The sequence below is a fragment of the Dendrobates tinctorius genome, unplaced genomic scaffold (genome assembly GCF_039654945.1).
Source record: "Dendrobates tinctorius isolate UK_male_01 unplaced genomic scaffold, ASM3965494v1 ptg000203l, whole genome shotgun sequence".
NCBI lineage: Eukaryota > Metazoa > Chordata > Amphibia > Anura > Dendrobatidae > Dendrobates > Dendrobates tinctorius.
Genome location: NW_027361870.1, coordinates 19852396 through 19872668, shown reverse-complemented (window position 1 = coordinate 19872668; position 20273 = coordinate 19852396). Strand labels below are relative to the sequence as shown.

General features: G+C 42.7%; 1 protein-coding gene across 1 annotated transcript in view; it reads left to right on the top strand.

The window, feature by feature from the left end:
* PLCB1 (phospholipase C beta 1) overlaps positions 1-20273 on the top strand; it is a 1254316-nt gene that overhangs the window by 550344 nt on the left and 683699 nt on the right. Inside the window, exon 5 of the mRNA XM_073553862.1 lies at positions 3468-3547. Coding sequence (XP_073409963.1) covers positions 3468-3547 — 80 coding nt within the window. The remainder of the gene's footprint in view (positions 1-3467; positions 3548-20273) is intronic.

The following is a 20273-nucleotide window of genomic DNA, read 5'->3' as shown; positions in this document are numbered from 1 at the left end:
GTATACTTTTTTTTATTACATAAGACACATTGTGCACTTAGTATTTATTTAAATTGCGTATTTTGTTGGATTTTTGGCCTAGCACGTATTTGTCTTTTTAGATGGTTGGTACGTTTAATGTTCATTATGGACTTGGGAGATGAAACGTGGATAATTCCATGCTACTAATGAGTAGATTAAGGATCGAAAGCCAGGAGTTATGTCCTGAGGAAGAAGTGTCTGTACTTCAAAACGCGTAGAATAAAAACCACTGTTATACAAACTCCTGGCTTTGAATAATTTGGCTTTGGATCCTTAATCTACTCTCCCACGTCCGTTGTATTGGTTAGATGACCCAGGGATCCGTAGTAGCTGGAGTCTCTATACCTATACATTGTTGTGTGATCACAACTCCTCTTCTGGTTAGCACAATCTTGAATTATTTAATTTTGATGTATCCTTGGTAGGACCCTATTACGCTTTTTCTGCTCACCAGCTCTTACCCATATAATGTGCATTATGGACTTCTTTACCTATAGGAGCTTTAATTTGTTAATAATGTTGTGATGATTAGATGTTTGGGCACTTTTAAAAAAAAATAAAAAACTATTTTAAAAGCCTGGGGGATAACTAGTGTGGGTGCAGGGGTTGCAGTCGGCTGCCCCTGGTCTTTGGAGAACCCAAAACGTCAATACAAGATCAATGATATTAAAAAGGTTTTCGCCTAAAAATTCTTCTCAATGGTCACAAGTTGGGGGCCAAAAAAAAATCCAGACTTACTTCCTGGACCATTGTCATTCCAATGCCCACACTACTGTGATATCAGCCACACTCGAGGCATCAACATCCGGTTTAGGGCGTTCGCTCAAATCAGGGAGTTTGCAAATATGAGCTTCATCCGTATGCTGTCTTGTTGCTTGGAGAAGCCTGAAAACCCTTCATATAAGTTTTATTGGACTTGACAAAAACTGATAACACATGAATAGCAAAAATGCGACTGAAAATTGGATTCAGTGCTGAAAATGGTCCTTTTATGTGGACAAGAAAAATCACTGATGTGAATTTGGTCTATGTTAGGAAGTTCTTGTATAAATGTGATGGATCACTATATGAACCAACAGATTTTATTGCATTGACAAAAAAAAACAGTAAAATTGAATTGAGAGATGTAACACTTGGAAGTGCTGTCTATTATGGAGATAGGGTCTGGACAATGTATTGTTCCCCCTAAATAATGGAGTAAATAGGGTGGAGTAACTGTGGCATGGATGAAAAGAGTGGAACACCAACAAGCCACTTTGTCTTGGCCATGGTTTTTAGATACAGAGGGGGAGGGAACTATAAATTTACCCCAGATAAAAGTAGATTTACCCCAGGTGAAAGTAAGCCTAGCTACAGCTCTGTCCTGAACAATATATTACACAGATATATGAATAATCGGCTTATTTTGATCAAAATTCTATCAAGTTAGTTTACATTTAATAATAACTATTATTATGCTTTTTTTATATAGCGATATCATATTTTGCAGCGCTTTACATACGTTATCATCGTTGTCGCCATTGGGGCTCACAATCTAAATTCTCTATCAGTATGTCTTTGGAGTGTGGGAGGAAACTGGAGAACCTGGAGGAAACCCACACAAACACGGGGAGAACATACAAACTCCTTGCAGATGTTGTCCTTGGTGGGATTTGAACCCAGGACCCCAGTGCGCCACTGTGCTGCCCTGATGGAGCAACTATTAGATTATGTTCACACCTCCAGATTTGTTTCAAGAATTTCTGCTAATGAAAAATCCATTTCATACATCTATACGGGGTTGTTTCTTCAGCGAATACATGGTTAACCTTATTCAGACTGATGGAACAAAAGGAAAATATAACCTTGTAGTGTGTAAAGCTAATCTTTTTATTCATGTTTTCAGTTTGTTTTGTGAAATCTGGTGGAAGATCTTTCAAACGTGAGGAGTTTGGTGTGTAGAATGGCTGTGTAATCATTTTTTAAATCTTAATCTCAGTTTCTGCAAATTTAGCTTGATTGACAGATCCTCAGTGTCCCTCCTCCCTGCTTCTGCTGATAAGTCACACTGCTCAGTATTAGTAGCAGCTATCAGACAGACTGAATCGTTTGTAACATTGCTCTTAAATTAACTATGTATCAGATCATGAACTTCAAAAAGAGGCTTTTTTGCTGTGAAGACAGCTTCAGGGTGGCCAAGAAAGTTATGCAAGTGCCAGGATGGTCTCATAGAGGGTTCGTCTACGGAATTGCTTCAACACCAATGCAGAGCTTGCTCAGGAATGGTAGCAGGCAGATGTCATTGCATATGCACATACAGTGAGGTGAATGCTTTTGGAAGGTAGACTGGTGTCAAGAAAGGCAGCAAAGAAGCCACTTCTCTCCAAGAAAAATATCAAGGACAGACTGACTTTCTGTAGGAAAAACCGGGATTGGACTGTAGCGGAGTGGGTGAATTTTTTTTCTCTGATAAAGCCCCCTTTTTGATTGGTTGGGACATCTGGAGGAATGTTTGTCCAGAGAAGAAAAGGTGAGCGCTACCATGAGTCTTATGTTATGCCAACAGTAAAGCATTCATGTGTGGTGGCTTTTCATCCATGGAGTGGGTTCACTTGCAATTTTGCCTAAGAACACTGCCATTAATAAAGAATGGGATCTAATCATTCTCCAAGAGCGCCTTCTCCCCAAGATCAGGAACAATTTGGTGATGAACAATGTTTTTTTCCAACATGATGGAGACCATTTCAGAAGGCAAAAGTGATAGCTAAGTGGCTCAGTGAACAAAACATTGAAATTTTGGGTCCATGGCCAGGAAACTCCCCCAGATCTCAATCCCATTGATAACATGTGGTCAATCTTCAAAAAGCAGGTAGACAAGCAAAAACACAGAGATTTTGATACATTCCAAGTGCTGTTTAGGCAAGAATGGGAGGTCATCAGTTAGGATTTGGCCCAGAAGCTGATATCCAGCTGCCAGGGGAAATTGCAAAAGTCTTGAAAAATAATGGTAAACACTGTAAATGTTAAATCTTTACATAAACTTGATGTTGCATATGAAATTGCTTAGATTTGCATGTTGGCAATCACAGAAGCATTTGACTAAAAGAACAAAAAATAATGAAGCAGAAAACTTTTAGAAAAACAAGATTTATGTCTTAAAACTTTTGTCCATAAATGCACAATGTTTTTGCATCAATTTTTAAAGTAACTACACCAGCCACATCAGGTTCTTGAGATCTGTTTAATAACGTATGCATTTTGAATTGAGAAATATGGTGAGAGATCCTCTTTGAGAATATTTGTGTTGTCTCACAGGTAAGAGGAGCATCCTGACATAATGTTTACATCTCTGTTTTCTCCTTCCCATGCAACATAAAAATATTTGCTTGGCTACATAGACCGATCAAACTAAACATCTTATGGCTCTTGTACTTCAGCTAAAGCATGTTTATTTTATTTCTACTTAGGAGTGGACAGATGAGATTTTCAGTTTGGCAACAAATTTGCTGGCACAGAACATGTCCCGGGATGCATTTCTGGAAAAAGCGTAAGTAGTTTCAATATTTATTGCAAGCAGTGCTGCTACTTTCCAAGCTAATTTCCATGTTCTTACGTTAGATAACACTGGTCAACAGCATTTTTGGTGCCAAAGATATTTCATCGAATTTAGGGTATTTTTGGGGTGCTGATTCTGAATATGTCATCAGTTTTGCCAGATTGGCTCAAGTTTTTGAGATTTTTGGTATCTTATTTATAGCACTTGTTGGTAAATGCGACGCATCATCTCATTAATTTCTTTGGATTAGTACTTGAACTGAGCAGTTCTCAATATAGTTTTGTGTTAATTAGTGTTCTAAAAGTTTGTTCATAGCTTGATTTTTGCACTAACTTTATGTTGTTGTCTGTTTTCCAGTGAAAAGCATGAACTCATCAAGAAGAAGTTGTCTTAACGATCCAGACTCATTCTGTTACATTTGTGGTGAATGCACACTGCCAAAACATAGAAGAAACATAACAGACTTCGTAAAAAAAGTGTATTTTGCCTATTTTGGGGTTATGCTTGGGGACCAAGACAAGTTTTGGGCACCACACATAGTGTGCAAAGCATGTATCGAATTATTACGAAAATGGAGCAAAGGACAAAGAAAAAGCTTCAAATTTGGTGTTCCAATGGTGTGGAGAGAGCCAAAAAATCATCATGATGACTGTTATTTATGGTAAACACAGGTACAGGCACATCTTCACAATGAGGGACAGGCCTTCTTGCAGATTCCATGTTACTCCCATTTTCGTTTCTTATGCTTATTGAATCCTTGCACTTGCACTGCACAGAAATAACAGTCATCATGATGATTTTTTGGCTCTCTCCACACCATTGGAACACCAAATTTGAAGCTTTTTCTTTGTCCTTTGCTCCATTTTCGTAATAATTCGATACATGCTTTGCACACTATGTGTGGTGCCCAAAACTTGTCTTGGTCCCCAAGCATAACCCCAAAATAGGCAAAATACACTTTTTTTACGAAGTCTGTTATGTTTCTTCTATGTTTTGGCAGTGTATATTCACCACAAATGTAACAGAATGAGTCTGGATCGTTAAGACAACTTCTTCATGATGAGTTCATGCTTTTCACTGGAAAACAGACAACAACATAAAGTTAGTGCAAAAATCAAGCTATGAACAAACTTTTAGAACACTAATTAACACAAAACTATATTGAGAACTGCTCAGTTCAAGTACTAATCCAAAGAAATTAATGAGATGATGCGTCGCATTTACCAACAAGTGCTATAAATAAGATACCAAAAATCTCAAAAACTTGAGCCAATCTGGCAAAACTGATGACATATTCAGAATCAGCACCCCAAAAATACCCCAAATTCATTAAAATATTTTGGACACCAGAAAAAAAAATTTTTTTCGTTGACCTGTGTAATTTATACTCTATTGTTTATCCTGAAATTAGATGTTACTTGTGTAAACATCGCTTTTCCTCCTGGAAGTATCTGGGAGTATGATAAGGTTCAGACAGGCAGAAAGTCAGAATGTAGCCTGAAATATAGAGCTTTTGTAAAGACTTGATTACATTTTCTAATCCAAGAACATAGAAGTACCGTTTTCATGTTGGTTTGGACATAGAAAGAGAAGTAACCGAATGTTGTAAGTAAATTCAGAAGTTGAGGAGATGGTCAACAGTTGAAAATATAGAGTGATACGTTTCTTCTTCTTCGGTGTGGCTGTGTGTGATCGTATGCGGGGAGCAGCCTCCGGTGACAGTCTCTCACGTCTAAATTGTCAGTGAGCGCGTAGCTTTTTCCACAGACACACTGCCCGTTACCTCAGCTCCCTCTATGTCACACACCTTCCTGTCTCCTGTCAGGCTCTCTGCCAACTGCCACTTCAGCGCGCCCCCTGCTCCTTTTACCCTTGCCCCGCCCCCTGTTTCCCTGACAACTTCAGTCAAGTCTCTCCCTTTACTGTTCTCCCAGTATCATTCCCTCAGGAACCCTGATGGTGGTCCCCTGGGTACCTGCCCGGTCACTGGATGGGAGTCCTCCTCCCCACACCCCCTTGAATGCATGGCTGGGCTCATCCCCCTTGCATGCATGGCTGGGCTCATTCTTATCCCCCCCGCTGGGGTCATTCTCATCCCCCCCACTGGGCTCATTCTCATCCTCCCCCCCCGCTGGGCTCATTCTCATCCTCCCTCCTTGTATGCATGGCTGGGCTCATTCTCATCCTCCCCCCACTAGGCTCATTGTCATCCTCCCCCCAGGCTCATTCTCATCCTCCCCTCCCCCCTGCTGGGCTCATTCTCATCCTCCCCCTGAGCTCAATCTCATCTCCCCCCCCGCTGGGCTGATTCTCATTCCTCCCCCGCTGGACTCATTCCCTCCCTCCCCCGGGCTCATTCTCATCCTCCCCCTTGTATTCATGGCTGGGCAGCGGCTCACCTGAGTCCTCGCGTGGTCCCTGCATGTTGTTTACCACTCCAGGCGCCGGTATTTTCTTCCTGTGTGAGCGGTCACGTGGTACCGCTCATTAAGGTCATTAATATGGATGCCACGCCTATGGGAGTGGAGTGGCGTCCATATTCATTACTGTAATGAGCAGTACCACGTGACCGCTCACACAGGAAGAAGATACCGGTGCCGGAGAATATTGGAACTGCAGGCACCGCTGGAGGAGGTGAGTATGATGTCTTCAAGAGGGAAGGGTCTGACCCCGGCCTTATTAAAAAAAAAAAACCTTGCTCAGGTAGTGCCCCCCGCAGAGTCCCGCCCTAGGCACGTGCCCTCAAGTGCCTAATGGAAAATACGGCCCTGAGCGTGAGACATGTGTTGCACCATGGGCCGCAGATGCCTGCCTCAGGGGCCGCATGCGGCCTGTGGGCCGCATGTTTGAGACTTCTGGTGTAGAGGGATCATCCTTTTTCTCATTTACACATGGAAACACGAGAAGCAACGGAATGAATCTGAAAGGGAGAAGATACAGATTAGATATTGGAAAAAACTTTTTGACAGTGAAGATGATCAATGAGTGGAGCAGGCAGCCACGAGAGGTGGTGAGTTCTCTTCCAATGGAAGTCTTCAAACAGAGACTGGACAGACATCTGTCTGAGATGGTTTAGTGACTCCTGCATTGAGCAGGGTATTGGACACGATGACCCTGGAGGTCCATTCCAAATCTAACATTCTATCATTCTATGAGTTAAAGCACCACTTCTAATCTAAGACCCCTATCCCTGCTCTTATACTTACCAACCGCCATCTTCCACTTCATGTTCTGCACCACTCCCATCAGTCTCCAGGAGTTTGTGACCTGCCAGATTGCTCCAGTGTTTACTGGGTGATGCAGAGGTCACTTTTCAATGCATGTGTATGAGAGCAGACTTCCATCATGTCAGAAGTTGCAGTCAAAACATGGCACCACAGGACCTGAGCAGCACCAGTAGAAGATGAAGACGTAGTAGAAAATGCTGAGCACCACCGAAAGTATATAACAGCCAATGCCATCTGTGAAGCAGGAATACCGCAGGCATAAAACCTTTATTCCATCAGGTGCACACCAAAGTCAGATGAATAATCCAAATGAAATGAAAAAAAGTGGCAATCATCAGAATGAAGTCCAAATTTTATTAGTGAAAAGATGTTAAAATATCCTTGGCAGGCGGGGGGGGCTGAGAAGTGTGTCTCTACACTTCTCAGCCCCCCGCCTGCCTAGGATGTTTTAACATCTTTTGACAAATAAAATTTGGACTTCATTCTGGTGATTGCGACTTTTTTTTTTAATTTCATTTGAAGTATAATACTATGGTCAGTGACCTTAGATTAGTAGCACTACTCCAGTGCTGGATAAAAAAGGAATTCGGGAGTGATCCTTTAAGCAGAAATGTATATGGAGTATCCAATAACCAATTAAACATTATGTGCAGCATAAAGGGGTATCTTTTGATGTCTCTTTAATATAACTATATATAGCTTTTTTTCCAAAATATACATTAGCACTCAAGGTCCAAGGAACTCCACTTACCGCTTGTGCCTGACGCAGTAGAGTGTATCCTTTCTTGGCTCATCATCAATGCTGTGCAGTGGCGGATTAAGTGGACTATGGGCCCGGGGCTGTTCATAAAACCTGGGCCCCTGTACCCCACTTCCCAGGAAAACATTTTCTGTCAAAATTTTGTGGCTCTTCTCACAAAAACACTGCATATGCTGATTTTTAGGTATACAAATTGTAACATTTATTAGACCATAAAAACAAAGAAAAATTACTTTTTTCTCACAAGAAATTGTATTGTATGGTCAAACAATATAAATAATATTAAATCGGCTGTTCCCGAATTTGGCGCCCCCCCGGGCGGTGAATGGCCTGCTCGGATGCGGAGTCTGGAAAGGAATAAAATGGCCGCGCTTGGGAGGGGGTACCGGCCTGGCCGGCTACTGGTTAGGGATGTTAATGATTAATCACACAGTCACAGACAGACATTCATTTCTGACACACTGCCTGCGACAGTGCTCCCAGGCAGCACAGACAGTAATGTGCAGGCTCAGCTCCGCCTCCTCTGCCCCTGGCCGCAGTATAAGTTACACTTATATATATATATATATATATATATATAAAACAATACCAAATGGAACAATTCGCAATGTACCCCAGCCCAGGCGAGTCACCATTTGTAAAATTATGACTCAAAGGGGATCGATAATGGACACTCCCACATAACATGTTAAAACAAAAAAATGGAGTGAAAGTCCAAAATATTTTAGAAACGTAAGAAATTTATTATACATAAACATACTGACAATTATAAACAACATCTACAATGAAGGAATCGGGTAATATCAGCTGCTAATTGTCCTGTCCATAAAATATTAAGTGAAAAGGAGCCAAGTGCTTCTTGTAATGATGGGCCATAAAACCGGGACACAAAGTGTAGGGAAGAACCCAGGTGCGCACCCTGAGGAACAACCCCGTTATCCCATGCTAAAGTGCTTACCCATCATGTGCTCCAGCCTCCAGGACAAGTGCAGCGCCGCCACGCTGCACTTGCGCTGGTGGCGGCGCTGCACTTGTCCTGGAGCACATGATGGGTAAGCACTTTAGCACGGGATAACGGGGTTGTTCCTCAAATAAATTTCTTACGTTTCTAAAATATTTTGGACTTTCACTCCATTTTTTTGTGTTAACATACAAGTTACACTTAGGCTGTGTGCACACGCTGCGGATTAGGTGCGGATTCATCCGCGCGGATTTTGTAAAATCCGCAGGTGAAACCGCAGGTCAAAATACCTGCGGTTTTACCTGCGGATTGCTCTGCGGTTTTGCCCTGCGGTTTTTCATCTCCTCAATAGAGGAGATGGCAAACCGCAGGAGAATCCGCAGAAAGAATTGACATGTCAAAAAACGCTGCGGAACCGCAGCAAAATCCGCAGTGTGTGCACACAGCCTTACACAGGCTGCCTGCGACTGCCTGGCTGCTGTGTGTGTGAGTGACTCTGTGTGACGCTGAGGAAGGAAGCCGCCCGCAGGGAGAGCTCAGCAGCTGACTGAGCATGGAGGGAGGCTGGGGAGAGGCAGAGCATCCTCCTCCCAAATGGTGAGTGACCTGTGACCCACCTGCGCTAGCCGCTGCCAAAATCTCCTGCTAATATTCAGTCCTCTTCTCTCCTCACTGTGCCTCGGCTGGCCGCCTCCACGCTTCTCTCCCGAGTCCCACAGCACAGAGAGGAGGAATTTCTGCCGTGCTGCGCCGCCCCCACACACGTGCCGCCTGGGGCGGCCCGCCCCCCCGCAACCCCCTTCCTACGCCACTGGGCGGCGGCGGCTCACACAGATGCCGACCGGATTGGCCCCTGCCCTGGGCCCCCAAAAAACCTTGGGCCCGGGGCGACCGCCCCATCCGCCCCTATTAAGATCCGCCACTGATGCTGTGTATGAAGGTGGCTAGCTGACTATTCATTTTAATAGCAAAGCAAGGCAATTGCATAGACAGAGAAAGGGACTGGCTTTGCTTCAGCCAGCTTCTTTCATCAACAGTGTTGATAAAGTGCTACCCAAGGAAACTCCCTCCTTTGTCAAGTGCAAGCAAAAATGGAGGTACAGTACCAAGGAATTTGCCAAAATCTGCAGATAGTGGCACTTGAAAAACATGGTGGCTCAGTGGTTAGCACTGTTGTTTTGCAGCTCTGGGTTCAAATCCCACCAAGGGCAACATCTGCAAGCTGTTTATATGATCTCCTAATGTTTGCTTGTATATCTTCCGGGTTCTCTGGTTTCCTCTCACACTCCAAAGACATGATAGGGAGTTTAGATTGTGAGCCCCAACAGGGACAGTGATGCTGATGTCTGGAAAGCTTTGCGGAATTAACGGCGCTATATAAGTGAATAAAATAAATTAGCAAGATATATGCAGTTGGGAAAATAACTATTTGATACACTTCCAATTTTGCAAGTTTTCCCATCTACAAAGAATGGAGAACACTGTAATTTTTAACATAGGTGGACTTCAACCATGAGAGACAGAATCTAAAAATTAAAAACAGCATTTTATTGCATGAAATAAGTATTTGATCACCAGCCTGCAATAATTTTGGCTCTCACAGACGTGTTAGGTTTTCTTTAAGAAGCCCTCCTTCTGCACTCAATAACTTTATTAATTGCATCTGTTTGAACTCATTACCTGTATAAAATGCACCTGTCCACATACTCAATCAATCACACTCCATCTTCTCCAGCATGGCCAAGACCAAAGAGCTGTATAAGGACACCAGGGATAAAACTGTAAACCTGCATAAGGCTGGGTTCACACGTAGTGGAACTCTCGCGGAAATTACCGCGAGAATTCCGGAATTCCATTCCGCGGGAAAATCGCATTTTAAATTCCCACGATTTTCCCGCAGAAAAACTAGCATTTTGCAAGCGTAATTAGCTTGCAGAATTGCTAGCGTTTTCCAAGTGATCTGTAGCATCGCTTGGAGAACTGATTGACACGTTGGTCACACTCGTCAAACATAGTGTGGAGAGAGGCGGGAAGGCTGCGCGGGACGTCGGAAGGTGAGAATAACAATATTTTTTATTTTAAATTCTATTTTTTTACAGGGATATGGTACCCAAAGCCCGGAGGACAGTCTCCTCTCCTCCGGACCGTGGGTACCATCCGCAAATGTTCTGCTTACTTTTCGTATGGTGTGCACAGCCACATGCGGAAAGTAAGCGGAACAATGCATTCCTATGGGTGCGGGATCACCGCGATTCCGCAAAATTAATGAGCATGCTGCGTTTTTTACCGCGAAGCAATTCCGCCACGGTAAAAACCGCAGCATTAGCACAGCATTGCGGAATCCCATAGGAATACATGGTATGCTTATTTTTCGCGGTTAAAACCGCCGCGGAAGCGCGAAAAAAACGCCACGTGTGAACTCAGCCTAAAGCTGGGATGGGCTACAAGACAATAGCTTAGTGAGAAGGCAACAACTTTTGGCACAATTACTATATTAGAGAATGGAAGAAACACAAGATGACTGTCAATCTTCCTTGAGGGGGTTTTACACTAAGCGATATCGCTAGCAATATCGCTAAAACGTCACTGGTTTTGTGACATTATAGCGATATTGCTAGCGATATCGCTATGTGTGTTACTTACCAACGACCGGCTCCCCCACTGTCCATCGCTGATCGAGCGAGATTGGGCGGCTCCATTTCTCGTCGTCAGTTTCCTGCTGGGGCTTCCTGCTGTGACGACGAGCGACGCATGGAGGCGGTCGGAAGGACGTCTGGATCGCTGTGTGTGAAAGGTGAGTATCGTGCGCTGCGTCGCTGCTGAATCGCTGTGAGGTCTTTCTGTGTGAAAACTCACTAGCGATCATTTAGCGATGCACCAGCGATCCTGACCGGGTCGGATCGCTCGTCGGATCGCTGGTGCATCGCTAAATGTAAAAGGGCCTTTGGTCTGGGGCTCCATTCTAGATCTGGGATAAGGATAATTCTGGGAAAGGTCAGGCATCAGTCCAGAACTGCACGGGAGGATCTGGTCAATGACCTTGAAGAGAGCTAGGACCACATTCTCAAACATTATCGCTAGTAACAAACTACACCGTCATGGATTAAAATCTTGGAGGGTACGTAAGGTTCCCTTTTTCACACCAACACATATCCAAGTCTATTTGAAGTTTGCCAGTGGCCATCTGGATGATGCAGAGGAGGCATGGGAGATGGGCATGTGGTCAGATGAGACCAAAATAGTACTTATTGTAGTACTTATTGGTATCAACTCCACTTGCCTTATTTGGAGGAAGAAAGATGAGTACAACCCCAAGAACACAATCCCAACTATGAATCATTGTGGGAGAAACATCATAGTTTGGGGGTGCTTTTCTGCAAAGGGGACAGGACAACTGCTCTGTATTGAAGGGAGGATGGATACGGTCATGTATCGTGAGATTTTGGCCAACAACCTCGTTCCCTCAGTAAGACCATTGGAGATAGGTCGTGGCTGGGTTTTTCAGCATGGCAATCACCGTAAGCACACAGCCAGGGCAACTATGGAGATGCTCCTTATGAAGTATGTCAAGGTCCTGGAGTGACCTAGACAGTCTCCAGATCTGAACTCAACAATACACTTTTGGGGGGAGATGAAAACTGAATGTTGCCCAGCTACAGCCCCAAAATCTGAAAGATCTGGAGAAGATCTGTATGGAGGAGTGGGCCAAAATCCCTGCTGCAGTGTGTGCAAACTGGGTCAAGAACTACAGGAAACATCTGACCTCTGTAATTGCAAACAAAAGCTTCTGTTGAAAATATTATGATATGCTTTTCTATTGTATCAAATACTTATTTCATGCAATCTGAAAATTATTTATGTAAAAATCATACAATGTGATTCTCTTTTTTTTTCTTTAAGATTCTGTCTCTGACAGTTGAAGTGTACGTACGATAAAAATCAAAGACCTCTCCATTCTTTGTAGGTGGGAAAACTTGCAAAATAGGCAGTGTATGAAATATTTATTTTCCCCACTGTGTGTGTGTGTGTGTGTGTGTATATATATATACAGTATATATATATATATATATATATATATATATATATAAAGGTAAAAAAAATAGGCAGCACTCAAATTAAATGTGAAAAAAAGTGGATACTTTACTGATCCTCCAGTGGCAACGTTTGATAAAGACGGGTCACCGTTGAAACGTTGCCACTGGAGGATCAGTAAAGTATCCACTTTTTTCACATTTAATTTGAGTGCTGCCTATTTTTTTTACCTTTGTTAATTTGGCTGTTTGGACACTGCTGAATAGGTTTTGCACCAACTATTTAATTTTGGTAGTGCTGCCCTTTTTTTGATTTATATATATATATATATATATATATATATATATATATATATATAGTTGTGGCCAAAAGTATTGACACCACTGCAATTCTGTCAGATAATACTCAGTTTCTTCCTGAAAATTAGTGCACACAAAAATTCTTTGGTATTATTATCTTCATTTAATTTGTCTTAAATGAAAAAACAAAAGAGAATGAAGCAAAAAGCAATACATTGATCATTTCACACAAAACTCCTAAAATGGGCCAGACAAAAGTATTGGCACCCTCAGCCTACTACTTGGTTGCACAACCTTTAGCCAAAATAACTGCGACCAACCACTTCTGGTAACCATCAATGAGTTTCTTACAATGCTCTGCTGCAATTTTAGACCATTCTTATTTAGCAAACTGCTCCAGGTCCCTGATATTTGAAGGGTGCCTTCTCCAAATTGCCATTTTTAGATCTCTCCACAGGTGTTCTATGGGATTCAGGTCTGGACTCATTGCTGGCCACCTTAGAAGTCTCCAGTGCTTTCTCTCAAACCATTTTCTAGTGCTTTTTGAAGTGTGTTTTGGGTCATTGTCCTGCTGGAAGACCCATGACCTCTGAGGGAGACCCAGCTTTCTCACACTGGGCCCTACATTATGCTGCAAAATTTGTTGGTAGTCTTCAGACTTCATAATGCCATGCACACGGTCAAGCAGTCCAGTGCCAGAGGCAGCAAAGCAACCCCAAAACATCAGGGAACCTCCTCCATGTTTGACTGTAGGGACCGTGTTCTTTTCTTTGAATGCCTCTTTTTTTCTCCTGTAAACTCTATGTTGATGCCTTTGCCCAAAAAGCTCTACTTTTGTCTCATCTGACCAGAGAACATTCTTCCAAAATGTTTTAGGCTTTTCCAGGTAAGTTTTGGCAAACTCCAGCCTGGCTTTTTTATGTCTCGGGGTAAGAAGTGGGGTCTTCCTGGGTCTCCTACCATACAGTCCCTTTTCATTCAGACGCCGACGGATAGTACGGGTTGACACTGTTGTACCCTCAGACTGCAGGGCAGCTTGAACTTGTTTGGATGTTAGTCGAGGTTCTTTATCCAACATCCACACAATCTTGCGTTGAAATCTCTTGTCAATTTTTCTTTTCCGTCCACATCTAGGGAGGTTAGCCACAGTGCCATGGGCTTTAAACTTCTTGATGACACTGCGCACGGTAGACACAGGAACATTCAGGTCTTTGAAGATGGACTTGTAGCCTTGAGATTACTCATGCTTCCTCACAATTTGGTTTCTCAAGTTCTCAGACAGTTCTTTGGTCTTCTTTCTTTTCTCCATGCTCAATGTGGTACACACAAGGACACAGGACAGAGGTTGAGTCAACTTTAATCCATGTCAACTGGCTGCAAGTGTGATGTAGTTATTGCCAACACCTGTTAGGTGCCACAGGTAAGTTACAGATGCTGTTAATTACACAAATTAGAGAAGCATCACATGATTTTTCGAACAGTGCCAATACTTTTGTCCACCCTCTTTTTATGTTTGTTGTGGAATTATATCCAATTTGGCTTTAGGACAATTCTTTTTGTGTTTTTTCATTTAAGACAAATTAAATGAAGATAATAATACCAAAGAATTTGTGTTTGCAATCATTTTCAGGAAGAAACTGAGTATTATCTGATAGAATTGCAGGGGTGTCAATACTTTTGGCCGCAACTGTGTATATATATATATATATATATATAATATGTATGTATATATAGGCAAGCCATCAAAGGATATTTTTTGTTAAAGGGAATAAAACTTAATAAGTAAAAAAAATTCTATTGTATTCAAAAATGTTAGTAGACAATACGCCTATTTACATGGGCCAATGACTGGAGATCCCAACTATTAGCCAATTTTATCAAGTACAATAAATTTTTTTAGTAAGCACATTGTCCTGTGAATAGGTGATGTGCTGCTGATAACAAGATATCCTGTGCACACAGAATGATCGTATTAACAGTCTTTCTGTGCACATGGGATTGTGTTCTAAATTGAACATTTTGTGATCGGCGATCATTTTATATGTAGCCGAGTGGTGGTCACTTAAACACAATCTCAAGGAACAAAGTGGAATGTTGACCCTTCCCTAGAGACCAGGGACAGACAGAGGAGATGAGGACAGAGACATATCTGTCAGGACTCTAATGTCAGGACCCTGTTAGCATCGGCAAACTGCTATGCAGAGCAGGGTGACTTACCCACACTATGGGAGAACGCGGGGTCCAACACTGCAGTGATGGTTCAAGCAGACAGGACCTGCGGCACTGAAAATAGTAAGGAGTCCCAGGACCTACGATCATGTGACTGCAGGGGGCGGGCTTAGCATCCTATAGCTGCAGATGATGTAATGTACCTACTGCAGGGAAACTGTAGTAGAGGAAAACGCAGGTCAGACAAGCGAGGGTTCATACAAGGAGAGGGCTGTGCGGTACCAGGGGGACGAGCAGAGAATAGTCACGTCACAGGCAGAGGGTCATACACAGAGAGGTAGCGCAGTACAAGAGGGACAGGCAGAACCGGATCAAAACCAAACAAGCAAGCAAGTTATCAGGCACTAGGCACACATATGCACAAGGTCAACTAACTCAGCCGAGGGCAGGAGTATAACTGACACCAGACCTACAGTAGGTCAAGTGAGCAAACTTTGCAGACTGCCTAAATAAAATTCTTCTCCAATCTCATGAATACTAGAAGTTGAGTGCCAAGTTATTTTCATTATCACTTCTTGGTTTGTGTAACCTACTTGTGCACCCTGCAGCAGTGCCACGCTATACTTCACATGTACAGGAAGTGATGACATGCGACCCATAAGTCACCTGACTCCTCCAGACAGCCAATAGACTAAGCAATAGCATATTACAGTTAAGGCAATTGATTGACTACAGCTCTCAGGTGACTGATGAGTAGGGTGTCATCCCACCGAAGCCACTGCATCAAATCAGTTGCCTTAGCTGTCAGGTGGCTGATAAAAGGGATCATCGCCTCCTATCCTTAAACCGCTAAGGTATTTAAGTGTAAGTAAGGCTATATTTCTTTATTTTGTAAGATACTCTTACCAATGCCAAATTTTGAAGAATCTAAAAAAAACCTTTTTACCCTTGTGTAGTACCAAAAGAAGTAGCAATATATGGCCAAAGGGCAGTAAAAAGTAGCAAAACTGATAAAACCACCTTTTAGGTTTCAGTAAAAGGTGAGTAAATGGAAGTATAAATTATAGCAGTAAAAATGTCAATTGTATTATTGGTCTTCTCAGGAAAGGCTTTACACAATGTCCTAGAAATACGTAGACAGCTGAGAAGACATATTGTCAACATTCCTGAGAAAGAAATCCTTCCCATATTTATAACCTGGAGCTTTTATAATAAATAATCAGCAAGTTCCCTAAGTGTTCAGAAAGTGCACATGACAGAAAAGTGACACTAAGTACAATTTGGGTAATATCAAGCCTTCACTCTGCATGAGGGAAGATCCTGTTTTTAAGATTAGAACTAAGGGCCAAGTAACTAATGGCCCTTTTAGCTATTTGTGTACATAGAGACCTACAGGTGCTTAAAGTAAATTAGCAAAGGATGAAAGGTCTTTTGGACTATTCTGCCAAAGGAAATGGAAAATCTCATTGGGAAATAATACACGTAAAATTCAAAGAAAACATATTTGTCCTCCTTGGGGCTCGTTCAGACAAGCGTATTATAAGGACTTATGCTGTCAGAGTAAAAATCGGACAGCACTCGGACCAGTGTAGCTTATTGGGGCTGTTCAGATGAAAGTCCTTTCACATAGACTGAATATATGTGTGAAAAAAATCATGACTTGGACTATTCACCTCTGTATCTCTGAAAAGATTCGCCTATACATGTCTATAGGTGCGCAAAAAACAAAATCGGTTTCTGTATGGATCATCCATAGTGCATCTAAATTTTATGAATGCACTGGCATCTATAAGCGGTATTTCATCATGTACTTTTGATGTATAAATCTAAATATCAAGAAACACTCCTTTTTTAGGGAGTTGTTTAGGAGTTTTTTGTTTCTTGAAGGGTTTCCTTTGGTGAATTTTAAAAAACGGCAGAGCAGGGGCATGATGGATGGCTATGAGAGGTGGGGCACAGACGGTAGCACACAGGGTCATGATGGACGGCTATGGGAGGTGGGGCACAGATGGCAGAGCAGGGGCATGATGGATGGCTATGGGAGGCGGGGCACAGTCGGCAGCACAGGGGCATGATGGACGGCTATGAGATACGTGGCACAGACGGCAGAGCAGGGGCATGATGGACGGCTATGGGAGGGCGGTGCCCAGATGCTACAGAGACATGATTGACGGTGGGGAGGCGGCTGCTTCAGGGGGAGACTCCATACCTATGGGACTCAATATAGGTATGAGGACCTATTTATAAAAGTTAATATTTTGGCGTTACTTGGGGTCAGAAACGGAAGCGCCACCTTCACAGAATGCAGCCTTAGTGCTGCTGAAGGAGGCTCTTTTAGTTAAAAATGCCCAGGGGGGGTGACAAGTTCCCTTTAAGCTTATGGCTTGTTCACTTTTCATCAATTAGGAAAATCCAGGTGATGCAAATTTCCCAGCTTTATAAAAACCCAGCCTCCTCTAACCTTGTGCCAAAAAACAGCAGCCATGATTTTTTCTAAACAGCTTTCTAGCACGCTGAAAATGAAAATGGTGGAGGTCCACAAAGCAGGGGAAAGCTGTAAGAAGATAGCAAAGCGTTTTCAAGTTGCCCGTTCCTATATTCGAAATGTAGTTAATAAATGGCAGTTAGCATAGTCTACTATCAAGCAATCCCTGCATGCTTATTGACTGTAACAGGCACCAAACATGCAAGGCAGAGATCAAATTTGAGAAATGGCTAATACTCGCTGAGTGCCGAGCACATCCAGGCACCCAGATACTTGAGTGATATTCAGGTATCACTGAGCACGTTCGTTCATCCCTAATATGCACCTTACTTTTCTTTCATTGGAACAATTTTAATAACTTGCAGCTTTAACCAAGAATGGTCCACACTAGCAATTATGAAAAGAGTGTACATTGGAATAGAGTTTTTTGTAGCTGTGTACATCTCCAAACATTAACCCCCTTCCCACCTTGACAAATGATTGCTTTTGCAATTTTTGTTTCAATCTACCAAGACCATATGAGAGCTTGCCTTTCTCTGTGGGATAAGTTGTAATTTTAAATGACACCATTCATTTTTCCCTATAAAGTACTGAATAATGGGAAAATGTTGAAACCACTTTCATTCATTGGTCTTCAGGTTTTCTTTTTATGATGTTCAGTGTCTGGTGAAAATGATCTAGGAACAGTATTCTTCACGCCAGTATGATTACATCAATACAAAATTTGTATAGGAAACGGTAGAGTCCAACACTCATAATCCAGATCATAAAAACCTTATGTTTAATTCAGAAACATGGAAAAAGTAAAAAAAAGAAAAAAAAAAGCGACCACCAGCATTGAAATCCAACATGTTTCCATCTTGCTCCCTTAGTCATGGTTGTTTGTTCCATGGTCCTGGAATATATGTACGGTTTCTATGGTCGGGACTCGGAGTGTTAGACTCTACCATTTGTAATACATTCCCACACTCATGGAGCCGTGCATCTGAGAGGAGGGAGAGGATCTATTATGAAATCAGCATGTTGGCAATGTCTGAGCTTTGACAAATTCATATAGGGTTTATTTTGCTAATTTTAGTGGGTCGCCCTCCCAGGGCTGTGGGGTACTCGGTACCGGGCCTGATGAGCTTCAATGGGAGATGTCACGGCAGCTGGGACCCGGCCCTTGGCCCTGGGCACCCATTTGGAAAAGGGGAATGTTCAGTGTGCTTATGATGATTAGAGTTTTTGAATGAATGAGTCGTGACGCCACCTGTGGTCGGCAATGAAGATGTTAAGCCGACGCTGCAGACAGATCCTCTGGGACAGATGGTGTGGTGCAGCAATGATGTTATAGCCCTCCACAGGCAGGGCTGTAGTCCCAGGGCAGAGTAGGTGAAGTGACACGTAGATGGTGTAGTGTTGGGCGCAGGGGATGTAGCAGTAATGGGCAGGTTGACGCAGGAATAAGTGGAGGACACCAGGGCATGTAGTTCCAAAGCTTTCCTCACAGTCTGTTGTGGCACAAGAGCCTGCATCCGTGCCGTGTCCTCCGGGTCAGGAGCTCAGCCAACTTCCAGGCAAGATGAAGTACTCCTTTCCAACACTCCGCCAACATGTGCCTTTTCTGAACGTGTCCCTCTTAGCACCTTTAGTGAAGTATTCACCGTACTGAGTTACACTGGAGTTCCTCCTGTCAGATGTTCCTATGAAATCTACTTGTACAGCAGACAGCTGTAGCCTGCTTCGGGGACTCCTTACTACCTAGTCCCGGCTCACTCACGATGCTGTTGTGCCCCCAAGTCTGGTGTGGGAATAAAGTGGTGACAACGTCTATTCCTCCGGTGTCTGCTGCAGGACCATTAGTATCCATACAACCTCGGGGACCGGACCCCGGCCTTGCGCTTAGAACATGGGAAGGGTTCTCCTCTAACCCTAATCCTTAGTTCTCTTCTCCTCACGTTCCGTACTAATCATTTCCTTCTTATGGAGAGTCAGGCTTTCTATCAATGTTCCTCTCCTGTGCCAGCGGACCCAGGTCACTGAGGTCGGCTGCAGCACTTCCTTCATCCATCCCACTCAGGGGATCTTCACTCTTCCTCTGACTCTGTCAGACTGACCAAATCCTAAACTCTTCCCACTCTTTTGATGCAAACTAAACTCCACCCGCCTCCCAGCACGCTTCGTGTTCCAAGCAGGGAGCCACCAAAGGGTGCTTTGCTACACTACTGTGTTGTGTGGGATGCAGGTGTTTGAGTGTGGTCAGGTGTCCCCACCTTACCTGGATGGTGGGGTACCACACCTCAGGAGGAGATGCAGTACCTCTGTGGCGACAACCCTCAGGGGCGCCACATTAGATCTTAGAAAAAATTTTAAAAAATGCTGGGAAAAAATAGGTTTGTGTCTTTATTTTTGGAGACCTGTGGCTGATGTTTTTATTGATATCATTTTGGTGTATGTTGCACTTTTTTCTTGCTTTTTACTTCGTTTTGGTGGGGGTATTGTGACCAAAAAACTTTTTTCTATTTCAGTCTTATTTGTTTCTTTATAATATTTACAGTACAGATTATATAATTTTATATTTTGATTAATTTTTAGTTGTTTTGGACTTGGCCTTACTAAATATGTTTTTTATGTCTATTTTTAATGGCGGGAAAAGGAAGATGATTAAAAATGTCTTCTATTTATTATTATTATTATTATTATTATTATTATTATTATTATTATTTATCTTACTCTTTTTAGTTCCCTTAGGGAACTTGAACCTGTGATTGTCTGATCACTGTAGCTAAAAAGTCTAGTCTT